We start from the raw sequence: 20107 nt of genomic DNA, 5'->3' as shown, positions 1-20107 counted from the left end.
ATGATTTGGGGCACTTTGGTTTTTAGATGATTTTTAGTAGTCTGAAATCAACCCACATGCCATGGCAGGAAAGCCCTTGCCTGCTGATTGTTGTTTCCAAGAACCAATTTCCTGAACGCGAGCACTTTCAGGCAGTTGCCATAGCAACTGTTTTTGGTGCTCTTCCTCAAACTTCTTTCTTTATGGTAAAGCTACAGAAATATTGTTGTATGTGTAGCAATTGTACCAGATTTGCCAAAAATGAATGCAACTGCACGCTGCAATACAAATTTTCAAAGTCTGCCTGGCTTAATTTCCTGATGTTTCACCCTTTTCTTTTGCTGTAGCTGCACTGCGGCAATTGATGCAGGGCGCTGTGGGATCCCTGGAGCAAGGGCCACTCCTGCCATGAGGCAAGGTGAGAACCTTGCCTCAGGCGGCATGGAGCAGACAGCAGTGGCATCAAAAAGCCACCTTTGGTAACTTTAAGAGCCGAATTTCCATTTTCTAACATTGAAATTTGGCTCTGCTAGTGCAGCAAGCACAATAGCACTTGCAGCCAGGCCCGGACTGGCAATCTGTGGGTTCTGGCAAATGCCAAATAGGCTGCTATAAGGTCCCATAGAAAGTCAGTATTTAGTGGGCTGGTGAGGGCTGTTTGGGCCTCTATGTGGGCTGATTGGGCCTCTGTGTACCTGAAATGTCAGGGCCTATTTTAATTCTCAGTCCGGACCTGTTGAAGCACTAGTGATGAGGCCCCCCCTGGACCCACTCCGACGCTAAATGTTGAAAGCGGGAGGTGGGCGGCAGCAGCTCCTGAAACGCCGCTGCCTGGAGCTACCACGTGGTCAAGGGTTTGATACTTCTCATTGAAATATATAATGTCAGACACATCATCATTTATTTATATAGCGCTGTCAAGATACACAGACACATAAAATCTCTTGCCGTTTCATGACAGAATCCTGTTGGTCAGATAAAATGTAAGCTACAAAACCTGAATAAATCCTTCTTGTAGTTCTATCTTTTATATATAAAAAAAAGAATGATTTAGCTTATCAGTAAGGAATGGGTTATTTATCTCAGGAAGTTGTAGTCGTCTGCAGTTTTTTTAAGATATGGATAGAAACCAGTGGTGTAAATAGATATTAATGAGCCCAACTGCAAATTATTTTTCAGGCCCCCAAAATGTCTAGAGGTTGATGTGTTTTGCCAATATTTATTGAAATTGTATAAGAATTAGGGCCTCATGGTCTGCCACAGGGTCTGTTCCTCTGTAGTTAATTACTCCCCTGACAGAAACAGCTATAACTACTACTCTAGTATGTATGTATTTAAAAATAGTTTAACTTCTCAACAGAACAAAAGGGTGTACCATTGTTCCACTCCAGAAAACTACTTTCAGTGTCCCAAATGCTTGCTTGGATTTTGCCAAGCAATGAATTCACACTGGACATGAGTATTGTTGTATCTAGAAAGAACAGCGAAGAACCACAATAAAAAAAATGTAGGCGTTGAGCAACGTTTAGCCAAACAAGGCACAAAGGCTCAAATGACCGGATAAAAAGCGGCGAGATTCAGTGAACAAACTTCCTCAAGGAGAAGATGGCTCCCCTAGCGGAAAACCGAGTTCCGTAGTCAGCCCTGAGCCATAGGCGAAGGATTAGGGGCAGTTTCCTGGAAGAAGCACAGATGAGCGGGGGATTCTTCCCCGCGTCTAAAGCCTAAGGCCAGTAAGAATTCCTGTTATTCCCTCCATCCTCCAGTAATCCTGCCATAAATCCCAAGCCTCAGGGCTCCAGACTGAAGTAGCGTCACACCTCCCAAGCCCCGCCCTCTCCCCTTATTTGCATGGGAAAGACCGAGTAACCAATGGGAGCGAACCTTGGCAAAGGGGCATTGATGGGATAATGTTCGCTCTCCCTCGGAATCTACTCCTCCCCTGCCTGCCCGAGAGACTGCCGGCCTGAGAGACACCCGCTGACTGTCACACGGGGAGACTGCCTGGGAGAGACTGCCGTGGAAGGCAGAGACTGTGGGGAGAAGGAGCCAATAGTACCGTGCTGCTAGCATTGCCTGTAGCAAGCCGGATAAGCGATACTGAGAGCGCGGAGATCCTGTCACTGACCGGGATACATTCGCTATCGCCTGGGGCTCCGACAGGAAGGATGACAGAAGCCACTGAACGGAGACAGTGATCGCCTGGCAGACAAAGACTCAGCGCCACCAGGACATTGTCACATCTCACTTGGTTACCGATCGGATCCAATAACCGGCACAGGGAGATGCCGACTATAGACTGATCGGCTCGGTCAAGCGTCTGTAGGCTCCATATCGGCTCCAGCAAGCAGCTCGGATTCCACGCACATCGGGGGGAGCAGACTGAGCTGGAACAATGAACTATCTGGTGAGTGCTGAGATTTGTCCTGTCTGTTTCCTCTCCGGCGCAGGGGAGAACTGGCAATTGGGAGAGACAATACTGGAGAGTGGGGGAAGGTGAGCGCGCTGCCAGCCGAGCGGCAATGCCCAACCTGCGACCTTCCAGTCACTGCTCATTACCGGTCCTAGTGCCGACCCTCTCAGCAGACCACTAGGAGGTGTAGTGAGTTTTAGTGAAACAACAGCTGGAGGATCGCACGTTTGAAATCTCTTATACTTTTTGAGTTTTCTTTAGGGTTAGTTCACAAGAGGAGATTCTGGAAGATTTTGTGCGACAAATCGCTTCTTCTTCTGGGCGACAATCTCCCTGAACTGCCTACGCGTGTCTTCCCATCCGCTTTAATGAAAAGTCACCAGCGCTAAAGCACACGCGGCGCTTAGTTTCCCGAAGTCATACGAAGTTTCCTCGTGAGGCAACTTCGAATAACGCAGCCCCACGTGTGCTTTATCGCAGGAGACTTTTCATTATAGCAGATGGGAAGACTCGCGGAGGTAGTCCGCGGAGATTGTCGCACAGTTCGCGGAGATTTTCGCACAGAATCTCCACAAATCTCCTCGTGTGAACTAACCCTTACAGAAGGATAGAGGTTTGAGTAGGGAGAAAGGACTTCAGGCAGGAGAAAGGTGATGGAGGAGGCAGTTAATGATAATGATATAAAGGTGGCCATACACGGAGAGATCCGCTCGTTTGGCTATGTCGCCAAACGAGCGGATCTCTCTCCGATATGCCCACTTTGAGGTGGGCAATATCGGGCTGATCCGAACGTGGGCCCTAGGGCCCAACGATAGGATCGTAACGATGGGTAACGGGTCGGATCGCAGGACACAATATCGGGCTGATCCGAACGTGGGCCCTAAGGCCCAACGATCGGATCCTCACGATGGGTAATGGGCGGTCGGATCGCGGGACGCATCAACGAGCAGATGCGGCCCACGATCCAACGGGATTTTTAGTCTCGTCCAATCGACATCTGGCCAACTTTCGGCCAGATATCGATCGGGGAAGCCCGTCGGAGGGCCGCATACACGGACCAATAAGCTGCCGACTCGGTTTGTTGGCAGCTTTTATCGGCCACCTTTACAGAGACAGACAGGGCATTAGTGAGGAATAAAATTGCCAATAACTAGTCCAGTCGGTTGTGAGGTAGAGGAAATCATATGGGATGGGCTCTAAAGCTGGCCGTAGATGTTGAGATTTTTAAAAGATCCGATCGTCATCGTGAGACCACGATTATCTCGGACCGATCTTACGATCGTTTGAATTGTCCATCAACTAAAAACACCAATTTGACAGGAAAACAAAGGGTAGCTGCCTGCTTAGCTCTGCAAACATAGATAGATTGCACTGGGACCGACAAAGATTTTTTAAACTGGTCGATCAATTTCCTGACAGATGTCGGCCTAAAAATCGTAAGATGTTCGATCGTCCGATTGGTCGGACTTTGCTAAAATCGGTCGTTCGGCAAGAGAAATCTTTGTGTCTATGGGGACCTTAAGCTAAATATGAGCAAGTTGGTCCAGAACTGATAACTGGAATGGCTGCCAGCAGTAAAGCAGATTGTAAGATTTGGGAGACACAGAGGCTGCTGCATGTGTTCACTGTTTAAACAGTTGTGAGCTTTGTGGTTACAAATTGTGACATTGTGCCAGAGATGGGGCAACAAGGCTCACACAATGTAATATTAAAATGTAAGTCAATGAGAGGATACAAGGACAGCCTGTTAGTGTGCAAAATAGGAGGGGTGCATACAATAACCCCCCCTAAAAGCAGCAGAAATTACAGGAAGCCAGTAACAAGATTCCCATATTACAGACATCTAGGCATTTTGCCATCTCTTTTGTCAGACTGGTGTGTTACCTGGCAGTGTACACCAGGTCAAATTTCCATCTGTTTATGTACATTTTTATACACATCAATCTTTAGTTATGTGGGATCCAATTCCGGATGCACATGTAGGTTTGTACATACATTTACTAGTATGTTTATGAATGTGTGTGCCAGAATCACCCTTCTCATTCTGTTACTATTTATCCATTGAATTTCTAGTGAATTTGTCCAGTACATTATCAACATTAATCACATGAATTATTTTTAGATCATGCTGTAACAGATTAAATTAGTACTACTTTCCGTGCCGAGGCCAAGCATAAGACCACCCCTTCTGAACCAAATGGGGGCCATATATACTAACAATGGGTAAATTTGTACCATTGCAATATCTTAAAGCAACCAATCAGAGACTTACTTTCGATATTCAATCTGCAGTTGTCTGCTCAAAGTTATTTTGGAAGTGGAAGTTACATCTAGCATATATTAAGAGTGGGGGTTAAGTCACTTCCAGATTGAGCATTTAACACAGCATTTGCATCTGATTCATTAGATGCAAGTCTGGTGTACTTATTGATGCAATATGCTGTGGGTTCCCTAACATCAGTAAGCTCAGTTTTGCAGCTTTTATTAGAAGAGACAGAATGGATGCGTTGCCAATCAGGCGGAAGTACCTCATAAAATACATCAATATGGTCTCGATGGTGTCCATTTAAGAGAATCCGCTATAGCAGGTGTGTTCTTAAATTACCCCTATAGTGTCTGTAAGATAATGCACAAAGTTGTAGTGTAAACAGAGCTCCCACAGGTATATTATATTTTTCAGTCTCTCAGCATCCTGAGGGGATTTCCTTTTGGCCCCCTTCTTTTATGTACAATAGATCTGCACAACTCACATAGTTTTCAGATATTAAATTACATACAATGCCTTGCTTTTGTGTTGTGGCCAAAAATGAAATCTGCTCAACATAAATAAGGTCATATGCGTCTTTTTCCCTTCTTTCTTTTTGTCCACATGTGAAACCAATCACATTGTTCTGCAAATTATATGGAGTGGCGGAAATAAATAGCGCGTTTGCCTCTGCCGATAGCCTCTGACGTGTGATGGATGATATAATTATTGCATAAATGCATATATCCAGGGATGGAAAATGAATAAAGAGGCTTGGAGCCAGTAAGACAAATGTAAGAACCAGACATATGCTTTTAGGAGCCAGAGGGGTGGAATTTATATACTGTATAAAATATCTGAAAAAGTTAGGAGTCAGATGGAAATATTAGTAGTCATGGTTACGACACTGCTAGATTTTGTACAGTATATAATATACTTTGTAGAAGCAGAACAATATAAAGGATGAATAGCTCTTGCTTTGGGCCCTCCTCATCTTTCTCATCCCAAGTAGCATCACCCTAGAATTGCTAAAATATCTGTATTATTTCTAGTGAGCATCTATATAAACAGTATAACAGTTTGTGTAGCATGCAGTTATTATAGTATAGGATTAAAACATCTTAATTTCCTGCAGCACAATAGAATGCATTGGGTGAACAATAAGTAAACACATGAAAACCCAACAAAAATAAAGTGCAAGATCTGCTTGTCAGTTGGGGAAGCCTGTCAGAGGGCCGTATACACTGGTTAATAAGCTTGGTCTTAGTTGGCAGCTTTTATCTGCCTTAAAATGGCTATACCCAAGTCCTTTCACTATCCTGCCTGTAATTGTCAGGCCCAGCCTAAAAAGAGATTGCTTGTGTGTCTCAAAATGAAGCAGACCATTGTGTTTTCCTCGGGCTGTCAATAGTATATGGGGGTTCATATTTTTTCTTCTGCAACTCTACAGGTATAACTGAGGTCAGGTTGGTTGCTACATGGTACAAACACGAACACCTGCTAACCTACTCTAATGAGAGCACAGTGTTCTAAAGGTCAGATAAAACACTTTGATAGGAGTCCATGAACCACTCCTATCTTCCTGGTAACAATTGAATTATGTTGCATTTTTTTTTTGCCTCTGAAGCAAGTGTGTTGATCACACTGCTGATCACACTGCCCACTTGCTTCTGAGGACCTTAACATCACACAATTTTTAGGCAGCTGGGTTCAAGGGATGTATTCCATATTGTCTCCTAACACAACTGCTATATTGAAACTTTACTCAGTCTTTCCATAAAGTAACAGCTCCCATCCACACCTTGTAAAATGCTGCTGCAAGAACTGTTTATCTAATCAGATTCCCAGGTTCTTAGCAAATACATGTCTTGTGTCCCTATATCACTTTTAATATCATTTAAAACAACTGACGGCAGTACTTTGCACCTCTAGCTGATTTTCCCCCATAATGGACCCCTGATTTCTAATAAAGTATTGAAGGGCTTCGCTCTCTTTAATGCCTCTCACGCATACAATATTTCTCCCTTGTGGCACCTTCATAACTAGCTTTTACTAGCATTTCTAGCTTTCCAGCAGAGGCTTTGCATTTCGAAGAAAACATTCTTATAAAACTAGTGTATGGTGCATACTAAAAACAAGTGAATTTGGGCTTATGCTCATCATATCTGAGCTACATAAAAAAATGGGCTTGAAGAGTATCTGGCCTAAGGGTAGCTGTTATATAGCTGTTCAGTGAGTCATTTTCATTCAGAGCCAGCGTAAGCCTCTGTAAATTATTTGCTTGGATCTCTGTCTTGTGAAATATCTGGCATAGTTCAACCTCACCTAAGGGTAGCTTATTATTTCATAGAAACTTCAGCAAGTTAAACATTTACCTGAAGATATACAGAACTACTGGTAGTAGGGAAGGATTGTTAACATGTTAAATTTCTGAATGGCTAAAACACCCTTTAAAAACAGTTTTGGGTTGACCAAACTGCATTTATCTGAAGGGGCAACTAGTTTGTTATACTTTTGAATCATTTATTTACAAATACAAGCTGAGTGACCTTCTAGAATAATGCACTGCAGAAACCACCTTGGTAAACTTTCCCAGATGAGTTTCCAGGCATTTGGTATATATAACCCAAGGAAGAACTTACTGGGCAAATTTCGTACACAAAAAAGTACCTCAGTCTGATGATATTTCCTCTGTCACTGGAAAATGTATTCCTAAATTTCCCCTTATTCTTGAAGCATAGTTCCTTGGGGGATTTATGAATGGTATCATATTACATTTTAAAAATAGTTGGGCTAATCTTTTTTCTGGCTCCCATTGCACACCAATGCGACTATTGGATAATCTTAAAGGAGAACTAAAACTTAACTAAAGAAGTAGGTAGGAAAGTTGTACATTATGTTGTGCGCTTCTGTACCTGCCCTAGGCAACCACAGCCCATTAGTAGTAAAGATCTGCCCCAGTAGCTCCCTGTCTTTTTTTCTACTGATTCACTGCACATGCTCTGTGCTGAGCTTAGGTGCCAACTCACAATATACAGTACACATAGAATATAAATGTCACAATATAAGGCTGATTAGTAATTAATACAGATAATTAATACATGGCAGCGAAAGAAGAGGTACGTGCTTGGCGCCCCCACCTACGTCTTCTGCCTACCCCAAGTTCCGGCCCTGAGTGTCACAGACACTTTCCAAGCTGGTGACGCCCTGTGACAAGTTGGAAGTCCTGGATCATTGCTGCTATTAACAAACTAAAACTTTAGGCTGGTGCAATTAGTTCATTATATAACACATGGCATTTGTAGCAATGGTCATTTTTAGGGTTCAGTTCTCCTTTAAGGGACACATGTCCTTAGGGCCCTGTGTGTTATTTATCAATATTCCTTCTGTTCACACAGTGCCAATTCTTTTTTTTTTTTTTATAAACCTCTGATAATTAAATTATTCCTAAGACACATGTGATATGTATGTTTACATATACTTCAAGCACTGGTTAGGTATATTCCTTCAGCTGTGAGAAAACACATGCATCACAGTTTTGTAGGAAATGCAAACAATTGTATACCGTACTTTATAGCTTTCATTTCACCATATCTCTCTCATGCAAGTACACATTGGCAATCATACCTTATACAAGGTACATCTGCTTACATTCTCATAATTGACTATCACAGAAATATTTCTACACATTCCGAGATCTGCACACTTTAATTGAACCATAGATAGTTACTACTCCCAATACACAATAAGTGTACTGCTCGTTGTAGACAATTTACAACTTGTGGCAGTATAATTGTAAACATAGGGACAACGCGCTGTTTAGTTTTTATACCCTTGGGTTAAATTCTAAGCGTGAACATGCAGGTGTCAGCTTGCTAACAAGTCCTGACCAAGTTGTGCTTCAAGGCGCTGTTTGTGTACATTCCTGTTTGGAAGTGTGTCTGGTTTTTTTTTTGTGTGTGTCTTCTGGTAAAGTGTTTCTTTTTGATACACGCTGGATAGAACAAATACTAACAAGGGAAGGAAGGTGGGACAGGAGCCACTTGACCTAAGGAAGTGTGGCTGTGTTATGAATCCTGGAGACGGACCAGACATTCTCAGGCAAAATGGACTCCATGTGATTAACCTTCTCACCACCACAGACAGAGCTAAATAAGCATTGTTTGCCCTCTGGCAGAGTAAGGTTACAAGGCAGCTCACATTAAGGAATTCTTACTCACATAGATTAGTTTAAACCACATGTAGTCTAGTGAGTCATGTAAAGATTGAATACTAAACCATACAAATAGACTAATATCTATCAGATATGCTAGTCATAAAATGCCAGTCAGTGTAATGGAGAACTTTCAGTCAGCTGAGGGGAGGGCTCTGACTAATGATATCATGTAAGTGGGGCAGTACTAATATCTCCCACAAAAATAAAGTAGGGTGAATTCACTTACCCTGACGCAGTGAGCAAAGTGCAATTACTAGTGCAATTGCCTGTTTTTCCCCACAATGCGGTGGAAGTGTGATGAGTGCATTTGGTTGCAAGTACCTTTAATGAACGTGGGCATAAATGAGCCCTAGTGTGCCTCTCTGCTCCGCGTGTTCTCCTCTCATTCTGTTCTGCATTTACTTCAGCCTGGCATTACAAGTACTTAGCAGCCACTGAGTAAGTTTCAAGGATGAGAAATTCTTTTTGGACTAGAGACATATAGGGAAAATGTGCTGAATGAAGAGGGCCACTGCTGTCCCGTACATATTGTCTGCTGATGACTGCAGTAAGAGACAGGGTCCCATTGTAAAGAAGCATCCATCCAAGATCTGCACATTACACTTCACGTCTGGCTGATGTTTGGCAAAAATGTATCGTTCACAAAAAAAGTAGTGTTGTCCTTGCAGCTGCGAGTTGTAAATGAGTCCCCATGAGTGATGGTGTCAAGCAGCTTCACTTCCTAGAAATCTCAGATCACAAAAGGAGATAGATAATCTTGCAAATTGTTAGAAGCCAATCCATGGAAATAAAAGGAAGCCAGTCTCCCATACTGAAATTCAGTCTGCCACATTGGAACTGTCTTTCACAGGCTTTCATGCATTCACTCTCTCTAGCGGGATAAAAGTCTTATTCATAAAAGCACTTTAAATTAAAGTACTTAACTATCAGAAGGAAGCCAGTAAAACAGTTGTCTAGTAATTGAACAATGTCCAATTCTGGCAACTAATGATCACATACTTATTACAGGGTTAATACTAAGAATGATGATGAATGATGATAATCTAATATCATATTTATTTTTGTACATTCAGGGGTTTTATTTGAAAATGTGAAAATTTCTCAGAATTTTCTGAAAACTATTCTGACCAAATCCACACAGATTTTTCCCCCCTTATTTATCAGTACACTTTAATAAATAAATCCCAAAAAGTTCGAGGGTTTTTTTTGAATGAAAACATTTTGTTTCTTTCCGTTTAAAAGGCGAAAAAAAATCGTAATTTAATAAATAACCCCTTAAATTTGGCCAGCCTATACCTCTTTATAAAAACACTACAATAAATAAATATATCAATAATTAATTTTTAAATTCAGCCCAAATACATGCGCTCACACAAACAGTAATTTGAAAGTCCTTCAGAATTTTCAGTGTATATAATATTGGCAACTATAAATTACTGGCTAACCATATAACAATTGTATAAATAATCATAGCAGTGAATCACTGGATGGATTGGTAGATATGTAAATGTGTCAGTAATGCACATATGTATACACTCATGTACCCATGGCATGCATGCCATGACCATGGCATAAAGCTAGAGAGGAATAGGCAGGAGGAATTAATTTTCTTCCTTGCCTATTAAAAGGGGTGCCCCTTGCTTTTAGTCACTGACCAGCATCAACTTACTGAGCAATCAATTGTTAAGCTGGCCATAGATGTAAAGATTTTTAAAAGATCCGATCATCATTGTGAGACCATGATTATCTCGAAACAATCGTACTATCGTACAAATTGTCCATCAACTAAAAAGACAGTTTCAGGCGATATTGCCAGGAAAATAAAGGGTAGCTGCCTGCTTGTCCCTGCAGACGTAGATAGATTGCACTGGGACCGATAAAGATTTTTTAAACTGGCCAATCAATTTTCGGATGTCGGCCGAAAAATTGTAAGATGTACGATCGTTCGAATCCCACTAACCACACGATAATTTCGAAGGATTGGTTGGACTTTGCGTCTATGGGGACCTTTATTTGGAAATCTCTCACCAATTGAACCAAGTTCATAGTGCACTTCTTACTTCTGCACAAGGGTATTTGTTTTTCTAAAATTTAAGTTAAAAGTACTGAGGTTTTGTTTATCTTTCTTTAGCATGACAGGCCTGTGCAGGCTGGTGTTAGCAGTTTACAGAAGCTGTATTTTGAAACTGTGGTGAACTTATCAGGCTTTTTGGAATATGAACAAATGCAGTTGGACTTTTTTGACAAATACCGTTCCTACCAGGGCCACGAGTGTATAGATCAATACTGTACCAACTGTGTCCATGATTGTATGGATCAGTACACATCAACTGGAACCAAAAGTTTTTTACCTGCTGGGTAAGAAACCTTATGCATCAGATCTGTACCAGCTAGGTATCCGACTTTAGAAATCAGTACTAAATAAGTGGGAGTAATTAATTTATGGATTAGTACTGTAACAAGGGTTGTGAATTACTTTGCTGAATGGGGTACAATTAGGGCAATGATGGATAATAATGGATTAATGTTGTATTTGTATAATGTATATTTGTACCTTTAACACACAATTGCCACTAAGCTAACCAGCCCCATGAAGCTATGAGAATTAAATATCATCTTGTGATGCTTCAGCAATTTTTTTTCACTCACATTTTAGTCTTGGAGAAAAATCTGGCATTTGCAAAACTTAGATTTACAGGCATATTTGATAAATGCAATCTCAGGGTGTTCTGAAATGGTTGAGCCCATTAAAAAAAAAAAAAAAAAATTCAGAATCGGCTGCTTTTTATGTTTCGTTGTTCTCAGCTGTCTGGGTCATTAACAAAGGTGAACAAGTCGTGACCAAAAAGTCAATTGCTCTTTGGACAAGAGTAGCAAGAGTCAATGCTTCAAAAAAAAAAAAAAAAAAATTGAAGTGAAACATTCTGAAAGAGAACAGTGCTTATGTTACAATTTACATTCTTCTGTCAGATGCTTAATTGTTCTGCCTCAATAGAAACAATGGAGGTTTCCAAATCCCCAACTGCTAATTCTTAACTTGTAATGGAAAACAGGCAGGTCCCTAAAGATCATAACAGACTGGAATGTGAATGAATTTATCATTTTGCTGTAAATAAAATCACTTGTGAAAAATCACAGAATACTTGTGATTTTGTTATATTTATTTGTTGCAATGTTAACATTGGTTTGTTAATACAAAGTATAATATTGTCTCTGTCTCACCCTGTAATAAATTATTAATAATGGGAGAGCAATAAAGGAATATACTAAGGTTAGTCCACAAATAACTCATTATGAGCAGTTGAATTTCTCTGGGGCCTAAAGCAACAGGCTTCACTGTACATGTACATAGTACATACAGGTATGGGATTCATTATCTGGAATACTTCAAAATACAGCGGTGTGATTTCCCACATTGCCTTAATTATTACTTTTGACTGAGTTACTTTTTCTCCAGGCTGTAACATATATATATATATTAATTAATAACATAAATCCATGTTGATGGCAAAACAATCATATTGGGGGGTAAAATGTTTAAATGTTTTGAGTCCCTTAAGCATTCTGGATAATATATTCCATACTTATACATTATAGCGATTTATAAATTACGTTGATTTACTACTGCAGTATTTTGAATACATTTGTCTATACCTTAATTATTTGCTTAGGAGCACAGTTTATTATATCATTATCATATCCTATATCAGCATGCCCTCAAATCTTTTCACTATTAGAAAAGGTATATTTACTATATATAATTACTGAATGTTTTCTACCCAAATGTAACATTATGCACACAGCCTGAGCTCATCTGTTTGTGTATTGGATGCTGTATTCAAGTTTTCTGCTACTAAATGGCTTGCAGTGTCCCAACTTTATGTATGGTACCATAAAGGTTAAATCGCCAGTGCCATAACATTTAGGGCCAGATTTATCAAGGGTCGAATTTTGAAGTAATGGGAGTTTTTTTGAACTTCCATAACTTCGAAATTCGATAAAAAAAAGACCAATCAAAATTTATTTTAAAAAAATCCAAGTTTTTAACTCGGGTGAATAGGCTGTATTCAAATCGTTTGAATCTAAGTTTTAGCAAATTCGATCGAATACGAATTTAAGGATTTGCCCCAAAAAAGATTTTTCAAAGTCCACCAAATGACTTCAGTTAGGTTCTAGGAGGTCCCCCATAGGCTAAAATAGCAATTTGGCAGGTTTTAGATGGCAAATGGAAAAGTCGAAGTTTTAAAGAGACAGTACATGATAAATTTCAATATTCGTATAGTCAAATTGTTTTTCAAATTCAAATTGAATTTTGGCCTATTCGATAGACGAAAAGCACACAAAATAGCTCGAAATTCTATTTTTTTTTATTTTTAATTTTCACTACGACCCTTGATACATTTTCCCCTTAATAATTAAGGTGTTGATAAGAAAATTAGCAATGGAAAAGAAACCACAGCAATAGTTGAAAAACTGTATAGACATATTTTATATTTTAATAGCCACCAGCCATCATAAGATAAATGGCGTTGAGAAAAAAATATGCTTTGGGATGACCGCATACATACATGCTTTTGGGTGACAGTGTACAGTTACAAAGTGCACATGCACAAAATGAATGTATCATTTATCTTTTGGTCTTATAGCAGATGGTTAATTCATTATTCATGCAAATATATCAAAGTGTTGTTGCAATAAAATTATATTATTTGTTCATTCTGAAAGTAAAAGCCAACTCCATGTTTTTCCTTTCTCTGTCAGCAAAATAAATATTAAAGTGGTTTATCTTTTGTGACCTTTGCAAAAAGTCGCTTCCTTTGCCAAATAAAAAAGACTTCCCAAGTAGTAAATGGCTATCCTTCCCCTGTAATGCACCAGCTACCAATAGGAGATCTCAACATCCCATTTTCTTCTCTATACTTTTTCATAAAACACAAACATGTCAGACCTGAATCTCAAATATGCAGATTATTTAAATGGAATTATCATATAAATATGCATTGTTGGAATATATGGGTGTACAGGGTTTCTTTCTTGGAAATGAATGCAAGTGGATTATACTTTTAAGCTGTGAACAAAGAAGTGATTTGTTCTGTGTAATAATGCAATCAGGATTTGCTTTCTACTAATTAAAATAAATAATTATTTATATTATTGAAATGTAAGCTTTAGCAAATGGGAGATTAATTGTGGGTTCGTTTTTCTGCATTTCATTTTGGTTCAAGGCATGCCCATGGCTCTATACCCAGAGAGACTACCGACAGCACAAAAATAGGCCATTCTTTTTCTCTCTCTGTTAGAAGTGAGCTCTAGTAATGAACTGAACAGGTTACTATATGTGGCACCATGTTTTAGAGAGCAGCTCATAGCATGTGGGCGTTTCATATAATACATATAAATAACCTAAAATAAAGCTCTTGATGGCCATGGTATAATGCACCAGGGTGTTCATGCATGCAGTGCCTAGCTAAATATCACAATCTCCTCAAAATGTTGCAAGTGACAGTTGCATTATGCGGCTGCATGTTGCTTTTATGCCACATGATTAGATTAGATTTATTATAAAAAGGTAGACATTATACATCACATTTTCATAGAGATGAATGAAGATGAGATTACTAGTACAAGCAGTAGGAATGAACAAAAGACGGGTAATCTGCAAACTCAGGATTGATTGCAGTAGTATGCAGTAGAACGCAATTGCCTTTGGCTCATGGCACATGTTCAAAACTCCCTTCCCTTGCTTTCATCCACTTCCTGATTACATTGTTGTTTAGCTGGTAAATTTATGAAAGCCCTTCATTTTCTATAGGAGCACCGGGGGTTGGCAGTGTGTCCCCAATCTGGATCTGAAGAAATGCTGTTTTAAATTCTTTCTAGTTTGAAACTGACTTTTTGTTTTTTACAGGACTGGAAAAACAATTCAGGTCATGCAGTGTAGTACAGAAGACTGTTAAGTAAATATAGTGAAGGGATGCCAACCTGAAACTGGAATAATTGGATGTGTCTGTTCCTCCCTGGCCCCACCCCTGTTCATCTCCTGCCCCTGCGGCGTTCTTTATGACACTGCTTCAGATGATTTTTGAGGGCTTCAGGTGATTATTCTATGCATTTGAGGTGCATATTACTGACAGCAGAGATGACCAGGTGAAATGGGCTTACATTAGATACTCCCAGCAAATACAGAGGAGTTGACATATCTAATAGTGCGTAGCCCATAACGAGTTAGAGGTGATCCAGAGTGAAAATTATTATTTGAATTAACAAATGAGAAAAACAGCATAAAATGACAAAAACGGTAGATCTCAGTATGTGCCATCAATAATATTCCCACACGGTTTATTAAAAATAAACAATATCCACATTAATAATTTACTGTCCACTGACTGTATTTTGCCACATGGAATACTATAATGAAAAAGACAATGAATATCAATTAAATCATTATGCAAGTATATCAAAACCATGTCTCTACCACCACTCATTTGAAATTCATATCAAGTTAATACAACATAGCACAGAATACTATATTCTAATTATCCACCAGCAACCGGCACAGTAATTGTAGTTTGATGCCCTTGACGTATAAACATAAATCTCTGAAGGTCATATAAGGATATACCTTTTTGCATTGTTATTGTACTTGTCTCTGGTCTTGTATTTTAGCTTCAGTAGGGCCAAGCAGGCTGAGAACAATTTAGACAATTTATTTAGGGTTCTGAACTGCACCTACTGAGATTTCACTTACAGCTGCACTGCAGACACGACTTCTGTAATGGCTTTGGTCCATATGTGTGATCCTTTATGGCATCCCACAGTCTGCTGTTGATTTCAAAGACCCCCTGCAGTTTTATGCTAATTTGTGCACATAAACCAATGCAGCTGTTTGGAATGAATCCTGGTTTAGAGTCTGAACTCCTATTTTGACGTGGGCCAATATTTATCCATTGAATCCATAGGCTTAATGTGCCTATAGAAAAAAAAAATATGTGTGTGAATGGGTGTGGCTTGCACACATGCATCTACAGTACAACTGTTGTGTACTTCCCCTTGTGATGGCCAAGAACCTGTGGTCGCTACCACAAGGCATAAAATTGCCAGAACATCCCCTTTTTATTGAAGCAACTGCAGGCTCATAAAGCTGTAGCAATAACTGTCAGATAGCTGTTAAAAAAATCTCTAGGGCATAGGGGCTTATTGACATTTATATTTTAGGAGATATAGTTATATAGAGATATAGTTCAATAAGGAGAGATTGGCCCTCCTGCTTTTGTGAGCCACTAAAAGTGTTGGAATATTTTGAAAAGGAATTTTGTTACTGAGTGTATGTCAGATATGGTCCTTCAAGGGGATCTATGGTCCACAGCATTCTTATGTGATCAATGGACACAATTTATAACTACCAGACAACTAAAATGCAAACAAATACAAAAAGCTCTGGGTAACTGTAGAATAAGTATCCTTAAATACACACGCCTAGTGCGTTTCATGCCTAAGAAGGCACTTAATAATAGGCTTCAGACAGGAAATGCTTAATGACTTCATTTGGACCACTGGTTAAAAGAGCAGTTATGTTGGATGAGTGTAAAGTTGCTTCAAGCATGGAAGATATTGGCAACTGTCCAACAGGTCTGTACTGCCCCCTGTGATCAAATGGTTGGGTAGAAAACACATCAATTGTATCACCCTTGATCCACCACTTGGATGCCCAGGTCAGGCAGAGAGCTGCTCATTTGGTGATTTTGAAGTTGCCAAACAAGTGAATTTCCATTCTTGGCTAGTATATATTGTTGGCTGGCATATCACTGGCCTAGGCAGTAAAATACGAGCCAAGTACAGGGCTGAGAATTTACAGGCAGCGTATTGGCAACTGTATTTCTTGTCGTTCCACCCCAAGACCACCCTGTTTACAACTCAGCGTCTACTCCCATTTCTGTCTATTTATTGACCCTAATGACCAAACTTTTGCCCAACCTGCCCCTTTTACTCTACTTATCCACCATTAATCTCCTCCCTTTACTCAGAATGGAAGTGCTGCAGGTAATCCTTGATCTGTTTTTGCTTAAATAGATTACTTTCCAAAATTGTGATTTGTTTTTCTTTTTTTTTTTTTGTTATTAAAGTCACATTGGTTCATATAGGGAAGTTTACACTTGTTATTAAATAGCTGTAGATAAGCTTGTTGCTAACTATTCTACTTGTTTTTCTTTTCTTTGAAGGAACAGTTCAGTGTAAAAATAAAAACTGGATAAACAGGCTATGCAACATAAAACATGTTTCTTATATAGCAAAAATGTAATCTATAAAGGCTGGACTGACTGGACGTCTAATATAATAGCCAGAACACTACTTCCTGCTTTTCAGCTCTCTAACTCTGAGTTAGTCAGTGACTTGAAGGGGGACCACATGGGACATAACTGTTCAATGAGTTTGCAATTGATCCTCAGCATTCAGCTCAGATTCAAAAGCAACAGTTATGGCCTATGTGCCCCCCCCCTCAAGTCACTGATTGGTTACTGCTTGGTCACCAGGGTAACCGGTCAGTGGAAACTAAAGGTGGCCATACACGGAGAGATCCACTCGTTTGGCGATGTCGCCAAACGAGTGGATCTCTCTCCGATATGCAAGGTGGGCAATATCAGGCTGATCCGATCGTGGGCCCTAGGGCACAACGATCGGATCCTAAAGCATGGGAAACGGGGGTCGGATTGTGGGACCGCATCTGTTCCCGCGATCCGACGGGATTTTTTTGTCCCATCCGATCGAGATGTGGCCGACTTTCGGCCACATCTCGATCGGGGAAGCCCGTCGGGGGGACCCATACACGGGCCAATAAGCTGCCGACTTGGTCTGTTGGCAGCTTTTATCGGCCCGTGTATGGCCACCTTAAGAGAGCTGAAAAGCAGGAAGTACTGTTCTGGCTATGATGTTAGACACCCAGTCACTCCAGCCTTTATACATTACATTTTTGCCTAACTAACTATATTACAATACAAACATTTTTTTTGCACAGCCTATCCATTTACCCAGTTTTTATTTTTATACTGAATAATTCCTTTAAGGGGAAATCATGTTTATGAAAATCTGTTATTTCTTAGTTACTTAATAAAATGTGTGAACTCACATTGGTTGTACTTTAGTTCATAATGTTGTAGGAGATAAACTGTTCCATTTTTCATATTACTCCAGGAACCTTGTTTTGTGCCTATTTTTTTTATCCAGACAGGCTTCCTAGAATAGCACAGGGACCTGGAGAAAAAGCTTTATACATCTTATTGTAACATATTACTGCAATCCACAAAGTGAAAGCCATCACTTTCTCCCAAGAGAATGTTATATTCATCCATCTATCTACCTGTCTGTCGATCAGTCTATCTGTCGATCATTTTGACTATCTATAGATTAGTCTATGCATGTTTGCTTTGGATTAGTAAAATAAGTAGAAATACATGTGTGATATTTTTGCAAATTGTTTAATGAATTAATTGTGATTGAAATAGTGTTTATGTACAAAAATTAACATCCAAGAAATGGGTAAAGGAGACTGGTGCTAAGTGTTTCCTCCCTAGCATGAGCTGGGCTATGATATAGCTCATTGTCTTTTATTGGGACCCTGGAACTAATCCCATATATTTTGAGCAGAGCACTTTTGTGGTGGTGGTGGGGGGGATTATAGAGACAGTGTTTTTTTGTAAAATTGCTGTATCCTTTCCCAGACTCCTCTGCTGCAGACAATGCCTCATTGTTCCAGGCACTAATACAGTGGAGACCTAATTTGTTTCATTGTAGCTGTGCTTATGACCAGCAGTTGTTCAAGACTGTGGTCTGCTGCAGTGTACCGAGGAGACCATTTCAGGTTGGCATCACTATACAGAGCTGACAATAGCCAGTTCCACCTGAGCTGATAACTAAAATCACATGTTGCAGATACACGTGTAGTGCATATGAAAGGATTTATGTGTTTTGAACAAATTCCAAGAACTAGAAAAATATTCTTTGGGTGCTAAATGATGGATTTATAGTTATATAAATACAAATATGGTAACCCTTACCATAAGGTCATACACAGTTAGATATATACTGTGTAATTGTCTTACCAATGCTTGATGAGAAAAATGTGATCTCCAGCCAAAACTGTTTTGCATAATAAAATAAAATGTAATTCTAGGAAAATCTCCAATAAATGAGAGTACACACCATGAAACATACAGATTAACCAGTACAAGAAATAAAGTGAGCCCTGCTCAAAAGGGTTTATATTTTAAAAGAAGAAATGTACATCAATTAAACATTTTCAGTGGTTTTAAAGAAAGTGGTTTGTGAATTAAAGTAATTGCTATTGAAAGCAATATATGTTTATATTTTATTGACTTTTGGTTGACTCCTGAAACAATGTAGCAGAAGCCAGCAGATTACCAGCCTTGAAAAATATAACTGACTTCTACATTGCTTCAAGTGTCAGAACCAGGGAACAGAAAAGGATCAACAAATATTGCTTTCAATTGCAAGCATATTTAGAAGTACCATTAAAACCTTTGCCAATTGTTACTTAATGCATATTGAGAAGTTGTTTAGAATTAAACTTTTATAAGTGGAATCTCCTTTAAGAAACCAACAGCACACTTTTAGTGGAATCCAACAGTAACTAATGTGGATAGGAACTATTTAGCTTCATCTCTTGTATTTGGTGGCAACTATTTAACCCTTTCCCTACTAACAATGTATACATAGTAACATAGTAAATTAGGTTGAAAAAACCCCCATATATTTTCAGTTAATCTATTTTCAGTTCATCTATTTTAACATGCCTAACTGCTAGTTGATCCAGAGGAAGGCAAAAAAAACCCCCAATTTGAAGCCTCTACACTGGCAGGGATAATAACATAACTATACTATAACCTTTATTTTCAAATTTAAGTTTACTCAATGGGAAAAAGATGCTGCATAGAGTCACAGATTAGCTGAACTATTTTTTGTTAAATATTTTTCCCTATAACTAGAAACTAAACATGCTTTGATTGCCTTATTGTCCTAAAAGAAATTACTTTTTGCTCAATAAATGTATCCATTGTTTGTACTTTGTTAGTACAATAAACAAGGCCTGAGAAGAATGTATAAATCACAGACCTGTTGCTTCTGCAGATTATTGGGATTTATACCAGCAATACAATTTATATAAAATCTAAATGTCAGTGAGCCTTCTGCTTGGTGTGAGAGAGAGAGGAAGCAAGAAATTAATCAGTGAATGCAGGGT

The 20107-nt window shown here is 39.3% G+C and overlaps 1 protein-coding gene across 2 annotated transcripts in view; it reads left to right on the top strand.

The window, feature by feature from the left end:
* The first annotated feature begins 1768 nt into the window (after window positions 1-1768).
* bcar1.L (BCAR1, Cas family scaffold protein L homeolog) overlaps window positions 1769-20107 on the top strand; it is an 80441-nt gene continuing 62102 nt past the window's right edge. Inside the window, exon 1 of one of the 2 annotated variants that reach the window (XM_018256557.2) lies at window positions 1769-2386. Coding sequence is in view for 1 of the 2 variants with exons in the window: in NM_001089651.1 (NP_001083120.1) it covers window positions 2375-2386 (12 nt within the window). In the remaining variant the exon portion in view is untranslated. 2 annotated transcript variants of the gene reach the window in all.

The sequence above is a fragment of the Xenopus laevis genome, chromosome 4L (genome assembly GCF_017654675.1).
Source record: "Xenopus laevis strain J_2021 chromosome 4L, Xenopus_laevis_v10.1, whole genome shotgun sequence".
Classification (NCBI taxonomy): Eukaryota; Metazoa; Chordata; class Amphibia; order Anura; family Pipidae; genus Xenopus; species Xenopus laevis.
Note: the sequence above shows the minus strand (reverse complement) of the source record. Positions and strands in the feature narration are given on the sequence as shown.